The sequence below is a fragment of the Cladophialophora carrionii genome, assembly GCF_000365165.1.
Source record: "Cladophialophora carrionii CBS 160.54 unplaced genomic scaffold supercont1.3, whole genome shotgun sequence".
NCBI classification, from domain to species: domain Eukaryota; kingdom Fungi; phylum Ascomycota; class Eurotiomycetes; order Chaetothyriales; family Herpotrichiellaceae; genus Cladophialophora; species Cladophialophora carrionii.
The window spans coordinates 821,980-841,853 of NW_008481828.1; the positions used below are offsets into that span (position 1 = coordinate 821,980).

Below are 19,874 nucleotides of genomic sequence, written 5' to 3' on the forward strand. Positions count from 1 at the left end.
GAGTACAGCCTTTGTAGGTTCCAGGCGCCGTGGCTCGGCGGCAAAGAGGTGCTCCAGCTTCAACGTTCGTGTCTTGGATAAGGCTGTGTCGGTGCCATAGTTGTTCTTGAAGAGTAACTCGTGATTGAGCTGCGGACGTGGCCAACTCCGCGGTCTTCCTGCTGACTCTGTGATCATGTAACCAACCTGTAGCATACAGATCGCTACTACGCGATCTTCTCGTGCTGGGTGGATACGCGATTCAACGACACCACTGTACATGCAAGTCAGTGAACGCGCCAGAACACCACTCCAAGATTTACTCACAGAAATCTTCCATGTCCCTCTTCTTGAGCACCTTGTTGCTCCTTGAGCGACGTCCGTGGACAATGTCATTGAATTTGACGCTGTCCTGCAAAAGGTAGTACACGCCGGCCATGACACAAAACACGCCAAATGAATACAACCAAACGCGGACTACCCCGACAATGCTCGTCCGTCCATCAGCGAACCATCCAAAAATACAGAAAAGTGTTGCGAGAATGTCAACAAGCAAGATCGCAGCAAAGAGTTGCCATGAGGGGGTGCTCGACCAGAAAGGACCGTTCGCACGTGTGATGAAGATCAGCCAATTCTCCGACAGGCAGATCTGAAGGAACAAAATGGAATCTTTGTGCCCGAAGTTCTGTCCGATACCCGCATGTTCCCCGCCAACAATCATCGTGGTCAAGGCGATCCATGTTCCCGCAGCCAGGACGATACCCAACAGAATGGACATGCCCCACAGCTTGGGCAGGTTCCACTTGACCGGTGTTTTCGAGTAAGGTGCATTGTCGTATGCAATTGCGAGAGTGGCAATATCGGCAAAGATTGCAATGAAGACGACCAGTTCGAGGTTCATGGACCGGTTCTGAATGGCGATCCACAGCCCGAGGAAGATCTCCAGGTGAAGTGAAAGGGCAATGCGATAAACAATGTAGGCGTACATACGATGAAAGATCTGGCGAGAGGTCTTCAATGCGTCGATGATGGCAGATAGCCCTGGAGCCAGAAAAACGATGTCCGCAGCCGACCGAGCTGCATCGGAGGAGCCTTCGACGGCAATGCCAGTATTTGCCTTCTTCAGTGATGGGGCATCATTGACACCATCGCCCGTCATGGCCACGAGGTACCCCCGTTGCTGGAGAATCTCCACGACATTATATTTGTGCTGAGGGAAGACTTCCGCGAACCCATCAGCTGCCTCGACAAAGTCATAGACCTCTGAGCCAGGCATAGTGCCACCGCCGGCGAGCCCAAGACGTTCGGCGTTGAAGACGTTTGTTCCCAGCCCGAGCTGCCGAGACATCTCTCGCGCAATGCCGACAGCATCGCCAGTCAACATTTTGATAGACAGCCCAAGTGATTTCGCTTCATTGATGGTCTTTGCGGTGTCATATCGAGGTGGGTCGGCGCACGGCATGATGCCCAGTATCTCCCAAGAGCTGTCACCGCGCTTTCGAGCAACGCCCAGGGAACGGAAGCCTCTAGCTGCGAACTCTGCAACTTTGTTCTTGTATGCAATATCGATTTCCTCGGGAATAGGGTGGTCATCTTCGACAGTCCGAAGAACAAAAAGTGGTGCTCCTTTGACGCAGATTATGCGTTCACCTGAAGGTGATTCGACCACGGCGCTCACTTTCTTCGAGACCGGATCGAAGGGTGTGAACTGGACCACTTTGTATTTGGACAAAGCTTTTTTGGCTCGAGGATAGTATCGCAGGGCCTTCAGAAACGCCTTGTCGATAGCGTCCATGCCCTTCTTCTTTCTAGACGCAGCAAGACACGCAGTGAGCATCATATCCTCGGGGTCCACGCCCTGCACGGTGTAAGGTTCGTGGAGGGATAGCTTGTTCTTTGTCAAGGTACCGGTCTTGTCTGAGCAGAGAATCTCGACCCCGGCGAGCGACTCAATCGCTGACAGTTTCTGGACGATCGCCTTCTTCTTTGCCAGATATGCGGCGCCAACGGCCATAGTGGTAGTGACAACGGCAGGGAGACCTACAGGCACACCGATGATGGTAATTGCCAGAGTGAACCTGAGGATGGTGACGATGTCATTGGAACGGTAGAAGGATGAGACCCAGACCACAAGCAGTGTCAGGACCACAAGCGTTAGCAGGACTGTGCCAATTCCGTTGAGGACCTCGGTGAAATGACCAGTACTGCCTGATGCAGCGTTAACGAGGGCGGCAGCTCGACCGACGAAGGAGTTATCTCCTGTTGCCGTGACTATCATGAAAGCTGATCCCCGCTTCACGGCCGACGAAGCGTAACAGGTATCTCCCAAGTGCTTGTCGGCTGCCAGGGACTCGCCGGTGATGGAAGACTGGTCGACCTGCAAATATGCATCCTCAGTGACGAGACGACCGTCGGCCGGTACGATTGTCCCTTCGTCCAATTGTAGGATGTCTCCCGGTACAACCATTGGGGCTTCAATCTCGATCAGGCGCCCTTCTCGGAGCACCACCGCTTTGAGCGCGAGGGTCTTTTTGAGCTCTTCCACGGTCGAGGCAGCTTGGAATTCCTGAATGAACCCGACACTAGCGTTGAGCAAGAGCAGACCACAGACGACGCCAAAGTCGACCCAGTCTTCCAAGCCGGCAGCGAGGATTGCAGCAGCCTGTGGGACAACATGTCAGTACAAGCATCGCCGAGATGGGTAATTGCATGCTCTCATACCTCCATGACAAATTGAATGGGACCGACAAAATAGCCCAGGAACTTCAACAGCAAGTTTTCCTTCTCCACTCTCATCTGATTGAGACCATATTTCTTTCGTCTGGCGATGACTTCTGGCTCAATCAGGCCCACTCGGGTGTCGGTTTGAAGGAGCTCCTCGGGTACATTTCGAGCACCTGCCACCGTCTCAATTTCGGCCTCGAGTTCGGCATCTGGATCGAGTGATTCCAGCTCTTCGATAAGTGCATCGAGATCCTCTTCCTCGTCATCCTCCTCCTTCTCTTTTCTCGAGGCTCGCCGAGGCGTGAATAGGACGTCCGGTCTCTCGTCCAGAGGAATGTTATGCACACTCACGTGGAGTTGAGGTTCGGACTTGATGGGGGACGAGTGAGTGGACGCAGCGTCGCTAACGTCGGAAGCGTGATCTACCATGTTGGCTAAGATAAAGGGAGATAAATGGTAAGTGTGTTATGTCGACTCCATTTGGGTGATGCGGTGTGAGGATGAGGATGGGATCGCGAAGGTAGAGGTGTAGGACAGCGATCAATCCTTAGTGGGGAAGGCGCACGGCCTGCAGTTTCCCTTGCTGTCGCCCGATGCACGATCCGTTCTCGAGGCAGGATATACAGGTTTGTGTAATGAATGGAAAGTGCGATGAAAGTGATCGCAGGTCGCAACTACGGTGGAAGGTGACGGGCGTCGAAAGTTCGGGAGAGGCCAACCCCCGCAATCTCGTGCCTCCCATTCGTGCTTGGGCGCGGCCTCGAGCGCCGATCGGAAGAGCAGAGATCCATTTGAGCACCCCGGAACCAATCGGTCAGTCATCCCATCCTCGCGGCGGACTTCACATGTGGCTTCCATGCAGCTTAGGTTTCTTGGTCATTTCGCTTGGCGCCTTTGCTTCCAAGACTTATCAAGTCTGATGATCAGGCAGTGCTGGGCGCCAGAGCCTTACCTGCTGCGGGTAACAGCGTCTTGCGATGGCCGAAAACAACGGGCGGATAGGGTCAGGAGACATGTAGTGACAGTTCGAATACACAGTACTGCTTCAGGCAGACGTCGAGGTCTGTGTGAGCAACGAGGAAAATGCTTGAAGAACTGGGTCAAGGCCACGTGTGCTGCACGTGGACGCGGCCTACGGTTTCACGGTCTCCATACACCGCCTTGTTTCGACTTGCAGTCTTATCGTCGGCCTCTATGGAGCAAGACTGATGTTGGACAGCTGAGAAACTGATAGCAATCCGCCGAGAATACACTGGGCTGGCGATCTTTCTCATTCATAGACGAGCCTCCTTGCTCGAAGGAGCCTATTTTAAAAACCCTTCCAGCCAGTGGTGTCGCGCACATTTCTGTTGCGCCACCCTCCCCTTGCTGCAAGCTTCGTAATGTTCAAAGATACCCATAGACACTGAGAGTCTCTCGGAACCGTACATTTCCCGATGCAAAATGATGTTCAAGAAGAAAAAGGGTTTGCCATAATGAACAGCCATCCAAGCCATCCCGCCTTTCTCGCACGACGCCGCGATATGCTGGATTAAATATGTGCAGTTGATGTCATGAGCCGTGCCTGTAGTCATGGCGGCCATCACCACCAACACCCGGCTCGTTCGTGCCCAGGTCGAGGTGTCCCTTCGTTATCATGTCGCATGTCACTATTCTTGGTTCTTTTGCGGCTGGAAGTTGGGCAGCTGGAACCCCGGTGGGAAGGTAGGCATGCCAGGCATGTTGCCGAAATTCATGGGAAAGGGCATGTTTGGCACCACACCAACTGGCATATTGTTCGGGTTGTTGGAGTTTCGGTCGTCCCGATCTCGACGATCGTTGTCTCTAAATCTGTTGTTGTCATCACGACCGCCAAAGTTGCGAGAAGACTGCGGGCCACGTCGTCCACCACTGTCAGTAGCAATACGTCTACTCATGGCTACATCGGAGTCAGATCATGGTAGTGAGAAGGGGGCGTAGAGTACCTACCTTTGGAGGAAACACCAGCACCGATTTCGATGTCGGGCTCTTCAACCACCATGCCTTCTTGGATTGGAGCTCCACCTGTCCCGCCATATTCGGCGGTGAGGAGCCATTTGCGATCGGCATCCGTGAGGCGTTCGATCGGAATGACGCTAACGCCAGTTTGATAATCGCTGCAGTCACGTGGTCCAAAGCCAACGCCCCATTTAGTCTGCAGCTAGATTGTCAGTTCAGCTAGTTTTCGTCCATGCCAGGAGCCAGGTTTCGACTTACGCGAAGTTGCATGTCTCCCGACTTGTGCTCTTCCATGCCCGCACGCGCGCTTTCTGCATCCCGGCGATTGATCATCTTGATGAAAGCGTGGCGTTTGTCAATGTTGACAATGCAGGTTTGTACCACACCATAGGCACTGAACAAGCTCCGCAAATGAGCCTCCGATGAAGTGACACCTCCAACAAAGAGTGTTCGACTGAAGACTTTGATGTGGCCCCGGGGAAGTGCAGAGTCAAATTGGACGTTCTTTGGGCCTGGTGGAGGAAGCTTCGAATCGCCTGTGGGTGAAGGGCTTCGACGTCTATTCCGCATCGGACTGCGTTGGCGGTAGTCACCACGTCTACCGTCGCGGTCATTACGATAGCCGTCAGCTCCTGGACTATCCCGACGGCCACGTCGAGGGGACGGATCGCGGCGCCTATCGAAGCCAGGGGAGCGTGACCGACGCCGGTACTGGGTGGGAGGGGAGCGGGTTTGGCCGTCACGTGATTGTCCTTGGGTCCAATTGTTTCCCGACGCAGCGGGCGGCACGGTCGCACCACCGCCATTCGCCAGCAACTGTAGAGCAGTAGCCCATTGATCAGGAGGCACACCCTGACCGGCCAAAATCTGCAGGAGCTGGAATTGCATGTGTGCTTGAGGATCTTGGCCTAAGGGAGCAGATGGCTGTGGCACTGCCAGAGCTGGAGCTTGTTGAGGCAAGAAAGCAGCAAGCGGATTTGCAGGTACATTTGCAGGACTCTGGCTTTGTACACCATTACTCAACCCAGCAAATAGAGCTCCAAGCGGGTTTACGGCCTGCCCAGCAGCGACACCAGAAGCAGATCCCGGGATTACGGTACTGTTCGGTTGAGGGATCCCATTTTGCGCGCCTAACAGATTATTCAAACTAGCTTGCGCGGGTGCCGGTGCAGCTGGTTGCGCGGCAGAATTCTGTTTCGCCATGTTTTTGAGGGCTTCCAGGATGGCTGAGGTGTCCTGTTGCTGCGGAGGAGGCTTCGCTGCAACGGCGTCAGTGTGTGCTGCGTGACCGAGTGGTACAAAACCGGGCGCTGGTGATCCTTCAGGTGTGGTCGAAACTACATCAGAATTAGATTGGCGATCCGTGCAGAGGAAGAGCGAATATTGGTATACCTTTAGGTGCATCTAGTTTCTCTTTGAGTGAAGCGAGCAGTGGTGCAGGAAATGTGTTTGATCGTTCCCAGATTTCCAAGAGTTTCTTGATTTTGACCTAATAATCGGGAAAAAGAGGTGAGTTCGGTTCAAAGAAGCTAGCAAACAGTGAAGGATTATGGCTAAGCAAGCACCCAGAGGCCTGCCTCACGCAAAGGGGGAGGGGATGCTACATCCGCTTCTGGCTTAACGGTGCGGTAGACAAGATAAGCATACCTTTTGATCGTCGGGCGCAGTGGCGATAATATCGTTCATGAGCACGGGCAGCAGTTCAGTCACTCGAGTCACACCAGCAGCAAAGGTCCCATCAGGAGCTCCGCTACCCAGCTGCTGACCTGACTTTTTGGCCTGATCTACCCACTGTCGCGTCACCGAGTCTAGAACGTAGAGTACTCCTAATTTGTGTGTTCCTGGCGTCTTCTTGAAATGGGTGTAGAGTTTCTGGATGAGGACTGATTCGGACTATGACGGGGTCAGTTTACAGACAGTGCAGGCGGACGTAGGTAACAGATCGACGTACTTGAACATTTGCTGTGCACAGACTGGTGATGGATGTGATCTTTGAGCCTGATACTCCGGGCGGCTTGAGATTGAGCATGGACTGCAAAATCGAGTCCAGCTCCGCTACTGCGGAAGACATGGTGTACCAGTGATTCGCCTACAGCCGTCCAGACGACGATTGCTTTGCAAAATAGAGATGCTCGGACTAGAGAATAGGCACCAAGCAGGTGGGAGTTGATCCGATCTAGGCGAGTGCAAGGATTCCCCAGTCAGAGCGTTTTATGGACTTCAGGCACTGGCGAAGTAGAAGTGATCCGCAGTGCAGTTGTATGGCAATTTCTTCTCGTCTTCTCCTTCTTATTGTAGGACGCGGCCTCGCACGAGGAGTTCTACAGCGCGTGTGGCAACTGCGACAGGCAGTGGCAGGCCTGAGGAACTAGCGACGGTACGCAGCAGAGGTGAAGTACCCGTGACGAGGTCTTTTACAATCTGATGACACTATTGAGCAGCATAGACGGCGAAACGGATGAAGCGCGATGGTGATGAGTCGATGGTGATGGATCGACGGGTGATGAAGTGGAGGAAAGAGGAGGTCGAAGGTCAGAAATGGTCGGTAGACGAAGAGCGGAGATTTTGACGCAGCCGGAGGGCAGCGAAGTCCGGGAGGAAGAGGTTTGTTCCGTGTCTCACGTGATTTTCGCACACAAGGAACTTCGGACTGCGAAGTAGCTTCTGGGTGAAGGGGACCTAGCTCCCCTGTGGCTTGCGGAGCACCGCTGTTGGCTGGTTGTTGCACCCCAATTGGCAACGACGTAAGGTTTAGTTGAAGGACCACCTATCCGAACCTTGGGCGGCCCCATCTCAATCGAGGGTTCTCATCATCTTGCAGCTTTCTCCTCCCTAAATTTGTTTTGCTATCTTGCACTTTTTTCCCGCACTCCTTCACGCTCCTTGACGTAACTCTCGTCTTGCCTGCTTTCCTTCAGTCACATCTCCTTACTACCACGATGGCCTCTTCACTACGCTTGGGGAGCTCCCTGCTCCGTTCTTCTACACGGCCTCTGGTCCAGAAGGCCGCGTTCAATGGCGTCCGCGCCGCCAGCACACAAGTGAGCTTCCCTATGAACCAATTGAGAGCTTCCTCACTGACCGTAGCTGTTCGCTAGACTCTGAAAGAGGTCTTCGCTGCGAAACTCCCAGGAGAGGTCGAGAAAGTCAAGAAGCTGAGAAAGGACTATGGCTCTAAAGTTATCGGCGAGGTCACCCTAGATCAAGTCTACGGCGGTGCTCGAGGCATCAAGTCGCTGGTCTGGGAAGGATCTGTCCTTGACTCGGAAGAGGGTATCAGGTTCCGTGGCCGAACCATCCCGGAATGCCAGGAAGTCCTTCCCAAAGCTCCTGGCGGCGAAGAGCCTCTGCCTGAAGGTCTTTTCTGGCTCCTCTTGACCGGCGAGGTTCCTTCTGAGCAGCAGGTCCGCGACCTGTCCGCCGACTGGGCTGCACGGTCCGATCTGCCCAAGTTCGTCGAAGAGCTCATCGATCGCTGCCCCAGCGACATGCACCCTATGGCACAGTTCTCGATCGCCGTCGTTGCTCTCGAACACACCTCCGAGTTCGCCAAAGCCTATGCCAAGGGCATCAACAAGAAAGAATACTGGTCATACACCTTCGAGGACTCGATGAACCTGATCGCCAAGTTGCCCACCATCGCAGCTAAGATCTACCGCAACGCATACAAGGACGGCAAGGTCGCTCCTATCCAGAAAGACAAGGACTATGGCTTCAACTTGGCCAACCAGCTTGGCTACGGCGAGAACGCAGACTTTGTCGAGCTCATGCGTCTGTACCTCACCATCCACTCTGACCATGAGGGCGGTAACGTGAGCGCTCACACGACCCACTTGGTCGGCAGCGCCTTGAGCTCCCCCATGCTGTCGCTGGCCGCCGGTCTGAACGGCCTGGCTGGTCCTTTGCACGGCTTGGCCAACCAGGAAGTCTTGAACTGGCTTACCAAGATGAAGCAGAGCATCGGTGACGATCTCAGTGACAAGAAGATCACTGACTACTTGTGGGAGACCCTCAACGGCGGTCGTGTCGTCCCTGGTTATGGTCACGCTGTCCTGCGCAAGACTGATCCTCGTTATGTGTCGCAACGCGAGTTCGCCCTTCGCAAGCTCCCCAACGACCCCATGTTCAAGCTTGTCAGCCAGGTCTACAAGATTGCTCCTGGTGTGTTGACCGAGCATGGCAAGACCAAGAACCCGTACCCCAACGTTGATGCCGTAAGTCGTGCCCAGATTCCGCATTTTCCTCCCTGTACTGACACCCTATCTAGCACTCCGGCGTCCTCCTGCAGTATTATGGCTTGACGGAAGCCAACTACTACACGGTCCTCTTCGGTGTCTCGCGCGCTCTCGGTGTCTTGCCGCAGCTCATCATCGATCGTGCTCTCGGTGCTCCTATCGAGCGACCCAAGTCATTCAGCACTGACGCTTATGCGAAGCTGGTCGGCGCTTCGTTGTAGACTTCGGACCCGAGAAAGAGTTGTACACTGCGAGCAGACTTGTATGTATCAAAAGGGGAAAGGTGATGGGCAATTGCGGGACGCCTGTACGGCCAGGATGGGATCTGATCCACCGTTCGATATGCCATTTTTTTTAATGACGAGCGCTGTTGGGTGCAGATTTCACGTCTACTCGGTCTCTCGCGTCTTTTCACAATATAAAACTGCTATTTCTCAGCCTCCATATGGTCCCGTAAGCCTCAACTGGCATTACATGGAGTACAGTAGACGGACAGCCACGCTCTGTGTGAGACAGTGCTGAGAGGCGTGCGTCGTGTACTCCGGACGGCGATTCAATCTCGTGAAACTTTTCATTTTCGGATGTTGAGATCGAGAGGGCCCGTTGGGTGGCCCTAGCTAGCCAAACAGGGGCCAATCGACCCACAATTTAAGGAGGCGGCGGCCGAAGCAACAAGCGGACCACGCCCTCAAGAGCCCGCAGAGCCCTCAACACGCCGAAGCCACAGCCACACTAATCTTGTTTTGGCCCGTATGGGGGTTTTGTCGAGGTGCCTGCGCCGATATGCTGCTGGACGAAAGATCTCACAGTCCTTCTTTCACCGAAGGACTTCTCACAGCTGAACAACCCAACTCCGAACGCCTGTGAGCATCATCGTCAAATCACCTCCGACTCTGCGTCTCAATCTCCGCTCCTACTTTTTGATTGCAGTGTATTCGTATACTCGCTTCTTGCCTGCAGCAGACTCCTGCCTGCACCTTTTCGTCCAATTTACTAAATCCTCAGGCGACGAAGCCCTCATATTCCCTTGGTCAGGGTAGACAATCACTCACGTCTTCCAACGATGTCCGCCCAAGCTGTCCTGGCCCCTGCGCCTGGGCCGCAGAAAATCGAGAAGAAGCCCGTCAAGTTCAGCAACTTGCTCCTCGGCGCTGGTCTCAACTTGTTTGAGGTCACCACCCTGGGACAGCCTCTAGAAGTGGTCAAGACAACCATGGCCGCCCACCGATCAGACACGTTCGCCGGTGCCATGACGCGGATATGGGGTCGCGGTGGTGTCTTTGGCTGTAAGTCATCGGATGCACGTCGCCTGGGCGGGTGAGAAATGAAGCGCCTCGGCTAACTGAGATGTCGCTGGATAGTCTACCAAGGTCTCATCCCGTGGGCCTGGATCGAGGCATCCACCAAAGGTGCCGTCCTCCTGTTCGTCGCCTCCGAGGCCGAGTACTATGCGAAGACCTTCGGCGCTGGCAACTTCGTGGCCGGGATCACTGGTGGTATGGTCGGCGGGTTGGCTCAAGCGTACGCGACCATGGGTTTCTGCACGTGCATGAAGACCGTGGAGATCACCCAGCATAAGATGGCCGCACAGGGCATCAAGCCTCCCTCGACGTTCACCACCTTCGCCGACATCTACAGAAAAGAAGGCATCAGGGGTATCAACAAAGGTGTCAACGCCGTCGCTATCCGTCAGGTCACCAACTGGGGGTCCCGGTTCGGTCTTTCTAGACTGGCCGAGCAGGGTATCCGAAAGGTTACCGGCAAAGAGAACGGCGAGAAGATGAGCGCATTCGAAAAGATCCTCGCCAGCGGTCTGGGCGGTGGTCTCTCCGCCTGGAATCAGCCCATCGAAGTCATCCGTGTCGAGATGCAGAGCAAGTCGGCGGATCCCAACCGACCGAAGAACTTGACCGTGGGAAAGACATTGACCTACATCTACAGCAACAACGGTATCAGGGGTCTATATCGTGGCGTCGCCCCTCGTATAGGTCTTGGTGTCTGGCAAACCATTTGCATGGTTGCCCTGGGTGATATGTAAGTGCCCGCCGACGTGGCCCTTACACATCTCATCGAGAACGCTTACTTACAATATCCAATAGTGCAAAGGAGGCCGTTGAGAAACTCACCGGTGAGAAAGTCACTGCGAAGCACTAGACAGTGTCCTTGTGCTGGGCAGAGTGCATGATGTCCATTGGATGGAGGCATCAGTGCAAATCGCGAAGCTATCGGGTATGGGCTGCTGGACATTCAATGAACGCTCCCAAGAAAGCAGCATCATCCTGTTTGCCGCCTTTCGCACAAGGGGCGGTTACTGATAGATTACGGGCAGCCGGCGCATCCTGGCGTTTTTGTCCGATCTTTTTCCACATGAACCCTGGTTTTATCCTTCCCCCCGGTTTGTCAGCTTTTTAATGCTCCCTTTCTTGATTATTGTTCGGCGCAATGTGGTGATGATGCTGGTACTGGTGCTGGTGTGTTCGGGATCTTGTCGTGTCGAATGGCTGGGTATAGATAGACATCAGGGTGATGGTGGAAGAAGGGGCCCAGCCCAACTTAGTGGCCCCGTCTTTCTTTAACAGTAGACGCATCTCGGGAGGGTTCAGCATGCAGGACATGAGGGAACCAAAAAGGTTGCCAATACACTATCTATTCCGAGAGTGTTGTGTCCTATGTTCTGTAGGGAGTGTCTGCCTGTGGCTTTCTCATCGGATACTCCATGCCCTCTAGTCTGGACAAGCTGAATCGATCATCAGCGTTTTCGCGGATCGAATGTCAGGGTTGTCAGGGTCTTTGCTGGTAAACCGTGTCGAAGAAATCCCTGCTCTTCGTGGTGGCCAGTCTTTGCACGGAATGGAGTCATGCTCCATTACTCCGTACTTCTGCTCCTTCTCTGTGGGCACTGCTTGGAACGTACTCTGTATATCGCATGCCTTGGCTCAGCTAGAAGAAATTGCAGACAAAACTGTGAGCTTCAAGGTCACCTCACGAGCACATTTACCTTCACAAAGACTACTTCACTTCTCCCTTGTCCTGCGTGGCGTTGGAACGTTACCGCCTTGTGGGGATCTCAGCCTCGAGCAAGACGGATCTGTGAGTGAAGCCAAGTGAAGTGAAGACCATGACATTGGCAGGGCGTGACATGGCCTAGACGTGTGAATACCAGGTATCGATGCCGCTGTCTCTCACCTCTCACGGGTAGAACAAGAACCTTCTTGTCGTTCGTCGCCTTTCTCTACCTTTGCCAGCTTCGACAAAGATCTTTTGCTTCGCGCAATCACTTTTCAGACAAACACCATTGACCCCCATCGACAACATCAGAACACTCTGCTCTAAATCAGTCAACATGGCTTTCACTGTCAAGAACCTGATTCTCGTGCTGGCCCTCGCATTGCTCACCCATGTCAATCTCCCGGTCGCAAGTGCCTTGCCCTCTGTCGGAGGTCTTGCAGTCCATATGACCAATTCTCTCGCCGCTCGCAACACCAGCATGGAAACCGCCTGCCCTGCTGGTCAGCCCCCAAACCAAGCTGGCTGGTAAGTCTTGTCACTTCCGTGGCTCCTCTCATCTCTCCATCATCTTTCCTTAACTGTTTGCCGAAGCCTTGACTGGCGGAGCAACTCGCGGGCATTTGCTAGGGCGAAAAAAGCGCTAACAGGCTGTGTGATCCAGCTCCACCTGCACCGAGTGCTGTATCTTCCAGTTCAACGACGCGGGCTGCGGTCAAAACTGTGAGTGTCCTCAGAGAGGTTGGATCTTCTCGACCACCCCCCCCTTCGCTGTGTTGTCATTGCACGGATGCTAACAACATCTCAGCGGTCGAAGAACTCGTCGTCAATGACTATTTTTGCCATCCGCTTTGGATCGGCATGGACAACGTCTGGATCTCCGAGTGTACCAGTTCCTTCGCTGAGTGCATGTTGTACAGCAATCCTGACTGCACGGGTGAGGGCTCCTGGGGCATTACCAATGAGCAAGACTACTGCCACCACACTCAGTACTGGATCAAGAGCATTCAGTGCTATGAGGATTCTGGCCCCGATACAAGACGACGGACCTGAGAGTTTGTGGCTAGGAAATGTGCGCCCGAGACAAGAAGGTGGTCTGGTGACATGATTTTCAGATGAGACAATAAGGCCGCCGGGTGATTGAGCACAAGTGGTGCGTGTAGCGGAGTATTACAGTCAAGGTGTGGATCCTTCACAATGCTGGAGAGCTCGGACGGACAGATTGCTTCGAGGCGAGCTGCTTTTCCGCGGATTGCCTCGAGGTGGATTGACCAAAGCCGGGTTCTCTAGGCCGGTGAGGTGTCCTGCGACCTGGCCAAGAGAGTCGGGCAATACCATAGCTTGCGGATCTGCCCAGGAAGACACGGCTGCTGTCCATAGCTGAGCAAGCAAAGCGCCCGGCTGCGAGTGCTGGAGCAGCTCACAAACCCGAGATCAAGTGACAGGTTGGCTTTGTGGCCTCATCCTCAAGTTGCTTCGACGTTTCATGGCAAAACGATGTACCTCTGCAGGTGCGTCGGAATCGCATCCCTCAGATTCTTACTCCTTAACCATTTGTCACTGAACAGTCTGTCCGCATACCTATACGCCCCGTCACATAGCACAGTGACGACTGTATGGTTCGGGCCCAATTTCTCAGCGACTTCCTTTGCGGCAACGACATTCAAGGCGCTGCTTGCTCCGAGGTACAGGCCCTCCTCATCGAGGCAGCGATAGACCATCTCTATGGTCTTTTCATCGGAGATGTTAAGTGAGCCGTCGAGTTCGTTGACTTCTTGCTTCAGGTTATCAGTGACGCGACCTTGACCGATGCCTTCGGTTATACTGCCGCCGGATCGTTCCTTCAATTGCCCGCCGGATTGGATATATGAGTGCAATACCGAGCCCGGGGGATCTGCCAGAAAAGATTTGACCGATCCATTGCTGACGTCCTTCAGAAAGCGAGTCACGCCAGCCAGTGTTCCACCGGTCCCGGTCGCGCAGGTAAACGCATCGAGCTTCCCATCTGTTTGCGCCCAGATCTCCGGTCCCGTGGTCTCAATATGCGCTCTCCGGTTGGCGGTATTGTCGAACTGGTTCGTCCACACGGCGCCATGTTCCGGATCTTCTTTCAATAATCTCTCGGCATGTCGTTTCGCTTGCCAGTTATAGTTCTCCGGGTTTTCCCACGCGACGGCTGGGACGGGGTACACTTCAGCACCCAACAATCTCAACAGATCAATCTTGCCTTGGGATTGCGTGTTGGGCATGTAGATCACGAGGTTATACCCTTTTGCTCGACACACGTGGGCAAGGCCGATTCCAGTGTTGCCAGCCGTTCCTTCGACGACAGTGCCGCCGGGCTTGAGCAGACCGCGCTCTTCAGCATCTTTGACGACGTACAGTGCGGCTCGATCCTTCACGCTGCCGCCGGGATTTTGGAATTCGGCTTTGCCCAGGACGTTGCAGCCGGTTTGTTCGGAGAGCTTCTTCAGGCGGATAAGGGGAGTGTTGCCGATAGCTACAACCGTTAGCATTGAGCTTGTAACCTACGGATTCGTGTCGAAGTCGTACCTCCGGCAAATGTGTCTACCACGCCTTGAGCCTTCGACACGCGTATCCCATACGCATTGACTGTCGGCTCGGCAGCTGCTGCCCGCACGGCTGTGGTTGCAAAGCGTCGAACTGATGTTCTTAAGGCGGTCGCCATGTTGGCAAGAGAAGATTGAGCTGGAAACCCAATGAAAGGACGTCCCAGAACTGTTTGCAGATTGGAGACGAGCAGACGGTACAGTAATTGCGAGTACTCCCAGCAAAGAGAAAAGTCCAAGTGGGTTGAAAGGCTCAATGTGAGAAAAGCTTCTCCAATTGCATCATTCATCGGTCCGAGGCGCCGACGGAACATGAGACTTTCCTTCGATTACAGATCACAGACAGATCACAGCAACGGTTCCTCGGACTCCAATGCGCGGCGTTAAGGCAGCGCGGTCAGTATCCCATGAGTATGTGACACTCTTTCGTTGGGGTACAGCCATGGCGGCACACTCTGCATCAACTTCATACCTTCTATACCAGGAATCCAACTGGCGGGTCAGACCAGAATGAACTGCCAGCCATCTACCGGGACAGGGGCCTTTCACGCACGGGCTCGGGGCTCTCGTCCCATGCAACCCAGCCTGGAGGAAAGGCTGGCCCGTCTTTGAGCTACGACCGAGCATGAGATGCAAGAGCAGATGAAGAAAGATGCGTAAAGTCACCACGCCACATGTATACTGTCGCCGATAGTGCGAATGCCCAACTTCAATATTCCCGTCCCTGCATACCACTGGGGCTGGAACACAGCTTGTACATTGCCGCCGGAGTTGTCCGCTGACATGTACGTCTCCACGATGATATCTGCCTCTACAACTTGAGGGAGGTTCAGTTTTCACCAAGCAATTGTTAATGCATTGTACTTCTGGTCGCCTCTGCTGGTAGCGCAGTGCGACATCTACAGCATAGTTGGCGTGTCCAGTCGCTCCTTTCTGTTCAATATCCGGTTCGTTTCAACCCGCTGGGGCAGCATAGGATTCCAGATAAGAATACGACTAGCAGCACATCCCCGACCGATGTACGCAGTACATTGAAGTGAGACCGCTTGGGTTGGGCCCAGGCAGCCTCGCTCTCTTGGCACATACCGGAACCTGAGCCTCTGCAATGGACCTCGACCTCATCATCAAGAACGCGACCATCGTAAGTATTGCCAACTGACTACCAGCCTACCCTCTAAGAGAAGACAAGGTAAGCCAAGGCTGAACTCCTATTCAACCCCTAGGTAACAGCGACGGAAGTTCTCCCACCAGGCCTGAGTATCGGCATACACGGCGGCAAAATCGTCGCCATCGCCATCTCTCTCCCGTGCACGCCATCGACGCGCGTCATCGACGCCGAGGGCGCATACGTGACTCCTGGAGGTGTGGACTCGCACGTCCACCTGCACCAAGACAATGCCCCCACCGGGGACAAATGGCTGAGTGGCAGCCGGTCTGCACTCTGTGGAGGGAATACAACGATCCTGGCGTTCGCGACACAGAAGCGTACCGACGAGAGTCTCTTCCCTGTTGTGCGTGACTATCACGCCAGAGCTGCAGGCCAGAGTTTCGTGGACTATGGCTTCCATTTGATCGTGTCGAGGCCCGGGCCTGAGATACTGGGCGGCCACGTGATGACAGCGAAGATCGACAGGGAGGCGGATGGGAACGATCCAAAGGACGAAAAAGAAGGCGAGTTGAAAATCATGGTTGAGCGAGAAGGAATCACGAGCGTTAAGCTCTACATGACCTATCCGGCATATCGACTGGGCGATCGCGAGATGTTGGACGTTATGATGAGGTGTCGTGAGGTGGGCATGACGGTCATGGTGCACGCTGAGAATGCTGATATGATTGATATGTGAGTGGGGCCGAGGTGTGCCTGACTTTGACTGGGCATCCATGCATCCTTCCGCAAGGCGAGTAAAACACACTGAACGTGCGGAACAGGATCACGAGCCGCCTCCTCTCATCCTCACACACCCAGCCGAAGTACCACGCCGTGGCGCGGCCCCAGATCGCAGAAACAGAAGCCACCTACCGCGCCATCTCGCTCTCTACACTCACCGCAACGCCCATCCTGATCGTCCACATGTCCAGTCCTGCTGCGCTGTCGCATGCCCGGAAAGCCCAGTCCAAGCAAATGCTGCCCATCCACGCGGAGACCTGTCCGCACTACATGTTCCTGAAGAGCGAACGGCTAGGGGCGACGAGTCACCCGTTTGAAGGCGAAGACCACTCCCACGCCCATCTAGACGGCAATGTCGACGGCAAGCCAGGAGAAGAAGTGGACGAATGGGCCGGTGCACGCCACATTTGTGCCCCACCCCTCCGTCACGACGACAAAGACCTCCAATCCGTCTGGGACGCGGTCACCAACGGCACCATCACGGTGATTTCGTCAGACCACGCGCCCAGCCAGTACCATAACCCCCTAGGCAAGAAGAAACCCGTCCACGAGTACGAGTCAGGAAAGACGACTATCCCGCCCAGCTTCGCGAACACGCCCAACGGCCTGCCCGGGATCGAGACGCGGTTGCCGCTCCTGTTCTCCGCGGCGACGGAAGCCTCCGTGACCGCGAGCGCCGCCCGAACACTCACGCTGCCCAAGTTCGTCGCCCTGACGAGCACGAACCCCGCGCGCATGTATGGCCTCGCGGGCCGCAAGGGGTCCATCGCCCCCGGGTATGACGCCGACTTGGTCGTGTGGTATCCCCACTCTCCCCGTGCAGGTGGCGCGTCGCGAGATAACCCGACCATCACCATCACCAACGACATGCTCCATCACAGTATCGATTACACGCCGTTCGAGGGGTTCCAGGTCACGAATTGGCCCAGGTATGTTCTGTTGAGGGGCCAGGTCAAGTGGGATAGAGATCTAGAACTAGCGGAAGGTCCGGGGAAAGGTATACTCGGCCGACCTGGGGATGGGCTGTTTTTGAAGAGAGCGAAGGGCGAGGTCCTCGTCGGGAGGACGGGTGGGGAGCCTGAGAAGATGAGATTGGGAGAGACGAAGAGTTGGATGTGACTAAGTAAGAGAGTGAGCGAGTGAGTGAGTGACTGTTTGTTGGTATGAGGCCACGATCATATGAGTTTACCACTGTAGACACGAGACGTGGGTGGGACGTCAGAGAAGTCGGAAGTAGAAATGGCATCCTCCTGCCTGTCCTCATGTTCGTCCTCATACTTATACTTATGATCATATCGTCGTATGGTACATTTTCATTCTGCAAGTTCGCTCTTCGCTCTTCGCGATACTTTTTGTGGTAGTACATAGAATAGTCAAATTGATAATGGCTCGCCACACACTCACGGCTGACGGCTCGTGGCTGAAGACGCTAGAATCTCGCTCCCATTGAAACTGCTCATTATCACATGAATCCCATATCGCATGTCTAGTCCCATAGCGCGATGATACACCGACCTACGATAGGCTGAGGCTGTTCCCTCCACGCCTCTTATTCTTGCTGGCTGAAAATCCCTCCTGCCAGGTATTTTCAACCCATTTCTCATTGACTTCTCACTAATCAAGGATCACGGCTCACTCCTCACCTGTCTCTTGTCTTGTCAGTCATGACTGCTCTTCACCTCGTCGACGTGTCTCGCCCCCACGTCCTTCCAGTTCGTGCTCAGCGCCGTGCCATTACTTTCGTAGAAGGATTTCATCATGGCGCGGCGCGTGTCGTCGTCCGCGCCGGCGTACAGTTTCTTGAAGAAGCCATCGACGGCATCGCCGCCCATGTCTGAATCGTAGGCGTCGTCGGCTTCAGAATCTGAGGATCCGTCGTCCTTGGAGGGGGTGTCGTCTGATTTTGTCTTTTCCTTAGATGACGTCGATTGCTCGGGGTTGGGGTTCTGGTTTGATTCGTCTTTTCCCTTTGCCTGCGTGTTCGTTTTCCCCTTTCCTTTCGCTTTCGTCTTCGCTACCAGATCGTCGGCGAGTTTGTCCCAGTTCTTGGGGCCCGTGCGGGACGATGTAGGGTATGCCGGGGCTGTTTCTTTGGGTGTCGTTGATGAGGGCGCCTGCGCAGATGGTTTGTTTGCGAGGGTACTCATCACGGCTGATCTGGCTGCGTGGTCGGCATCTCGCATAGTTGTATCTGACGCGGACGGCTTCAAGGGAGCGGTGCCCTCCAGGTTGTGCCATTTCTGGCCGGGCTGCGCTTTCTTCAGCGTGAGTTCCACCTTCGTGGACAGCACCGCGGCCTTGCTTTGCGATGGGTCGATCAGGGCGAACAGCGGGTCGAGGACGAAGGAGTAGGTCGACGATGGATTCGACGGGAGAGGGAAGGAGATGTGCACCGAGCCTTCTTGGATGTCGATCTCGCATTTGTCTTTTGGGACAGCCTTGACGTAGAGCGTTATCGTCACGGTCTGGGGCGACTGATACCATTCATGGCGGATCTTGGTCGGGATCCAGGGAACTGCGGTCTGGGGCTCGGCTGATCTCGCGCTGCCGCTGCCGCTGCCGTTGGTGCCGTTTGTAGAGCCCGCTGTACCGGCTGAGGCAGATTCTGTCTCCTTGGACTTGGACTCGGATTCGGCGTCGCCTTCAAATTTGAACGAGCCGTCTGACTTGAGCTGGGACTGTAGCCACGCCTTCACCTTGGTCTCGCTCGGCAGCTCGATCGCAGGGTATTCCTTCTCCATCGACACTCGCTCCGACTCAGGGACACCCTTCAGCTTGTTCTCGATCCTAGCCATCCACATGTCCCACTCCATCTTTGCTGGCTTGCTGTCCTGCGGTCTCCACCTCTCGGTCGTCTCTAGAATGGCTTTGGCGTCGGCGTACCGTCCGAGACCGTGGAGAGCGACGACTCTTCTCTGCTGCGCCGCTTGGATCTTCTCTCTCTTCGCACGTTTCTGGCCCAATAAGACGGCATACTCTGCGTCTCTGAGCGCGAGGTCATGGCGTGGCGGGGAGAGACGGCTGAAGGCGACGGACCGCTGCGTGAAGTAGTCTGGTGAGGAAGGATGGTCGATCAAGGCTTTGGTGTAGAATGTCAATGCTGCGAGGAAGTCTTTCTCTGATAGCGCCACAGCGCCCTTTGCCGCAAAGTCCATCGTGAGTATCTGTGAATAGGGATCCTAGGCGAATGGTGGACTGGAACTGCGGACGCAGTAGTCGAGTATTCTTGAGCGGAATGCGGAGAACAAAGAATGAGTCCTTGTTCATTGTCAATGCAGCAGACGATTGTCCTTTTCCCCCGCATGTCACCAATCGGCTCGGTGAGTCTCGAGTGACAGAGAGAAAGTCATAGAATTACTCCAGTATACCACCCGGCATACGAGCAAGAAGTTGCAGACCTATCCTCTCGACATTAACATTGTACAGTCTAGCCCGCCCTCACCCCCAAGCTCGAGGAAGTACATAAAAACGCGTCTTCCGGAAATCGCTTCACAC

The 19,874-nt window shown here is 54.7% G+C and overlaps 8 protein-coding genes across 8 annotated transcripts; 4 read left to right on the plus strand and 4 right to left on the minus strand.

The window, feature by feature from the left end:
• Positions 1-298: 298 nt before the first annotated feature.
• On the minus strand, positions 299-3,132 carry G647_03683 (plasma membrane ATPase; the record flags this gene model as incomplete). Its single annotated transcript, XM_008728028.1, has 2 exons — positions 299-2,641; positions 2,701-3,132. The coding sequence occupies 2 exons, from the start codon at positions 3,130-3,132 to the stop codon at positions 299-301; spliced, it is 2,775 nt and encodes a 924-aa protein (XP_008726250.1).
• Positions 3,133-4,352: 1,220 nt separating this feature from the next.
• G647_03684 (uncharacterized protein) lies at positions 4,353-6,751 on the minus strand (the record flags this gene model as incomplete). Its single annotated transcript, XM_008728029.1, has 6 exons — positions 4,353-4,621; positions 4,672-4,876; positions 4,939-6,017; positions 6,073-6,169; positions 6,328-6,573; positions 6,632-6,751. 6 exons carry the CDS (start codon positions 6,749-6,751, stop codon positions 4,353-4,355), a joined length of 2,016 nt encoding a protein of 671 aa, XP_008726251.1.
• Positions 6,752-7,619: 868 nt separating this feature from the next.
• G647_03685 (citrate synthase, mitochondrial) lies at positions 7,620-9,136 on the plus strand (the record flags this gene model as incomplete). Its single annotated transcript, XM_008728030.1, has 3 exons — positions 7,620-7,721; positions 7,779-8,894; positions 8,948-9,136. The coding sequence occupies 3 exons, from the start codon at positions 7,620-7,622 to the stop codon at positions 9,134-9,136; spliced, it is 1,407 nt and encodes a 468-aa protein (XP_008726252.1).
• An 842-nt stretch (positions 9,137-9,978) lies between these two features.
• Positions 9,979-11,069, plus strand: G647_03686 (mitochondrial DNA replication protein YHM2; the record flags this gene model as incomplete). The annotated part of the gene is made up of 3 exons (XM_008728031.1): positions 9,979-10,201; positions 10,277-10,949; positions 11,015-11,069. 3 exons carry the CDS (start codon positions 9,979-9,981, stop codon positions 11,067-11,069), a joined length of 951 nt encoding a protein of 316 aa, XP_008726253.1.
• A 1,189-nt stretch (positions 11,070-12,258) lies between these two features.
• G647_03687 (uncharacterized protein) lies at positions 12,259-12,974 on the plus strand (the record flags this gene model as incomplete). Its single annotated transcript, XM_008728032.1, has 3 exons — positions 12,259-12,449; positions 12,586-12,644; positions 12,730-12,974. 3 exons carry the CDS (start codon positions 12,259-12,261, stop codon positions 12,972-12,974), a joined length of 495 nt encoding a protein of 164 aa, XP_008726254.1.
• A 431-nt stretch (positions 12,975-13,405) lies between these two features.
• On the minus strand, positions 13,406-14,610 carry G647_03688 (cysteine synthase; the record flags this gene model as incomplete). The annotated part of the gene is made up of 2 exons (XM_008728033.1): positions 13,406-14,421; positions 14,475-14,610. The coding sequence occupies 2 exons, from the start codon at positions 14,608-14,610 to the stop codon at positions 13,406-13,408; spliced, it is 1,152 nt and encodes a 383-aa protein (XP_008726255.1).
• A 986-nt stretch (positions 14,611-15,596) lies between these two features.
• On the plus strand, positions 15,597-17,498 carry G647_03689 (uncharacterized protein; the record flags this gene model as incomplete). Its single annotated transcript, XM_008728034.1, has 3 exons — positions 15,597-15,632; positions 15,715-16,331; positions 16,421-17,498. 3 exons carry the CDS (start codon positions 15,597-15,599, stop codon positions 17,496-17,498), a joined length of 1,731 nt encoding a protein of 576 aa, XP_008726256.1.
• A 539-nt stretch (positions 17,499-18,037) lies between these two features.
• G647_03690 (uncharacterized protein) lies at positions 18,038-19,534 on the minus strand (the record flags this gene model as incomplete). The annotated part of the gene is made up of 1 exon (XM_008728035.1): positions 18,038-19,534. The coding sequence occupies one exon, from the start codon at positions 19,532-19,534 to the stop codon at positions 18,038-18,040; it is 1,497 nt and encodes a 498-aa protein (XP_008726257.1).
• Positions 19,535-19,874: the final 340 nt, after the last annotated feature.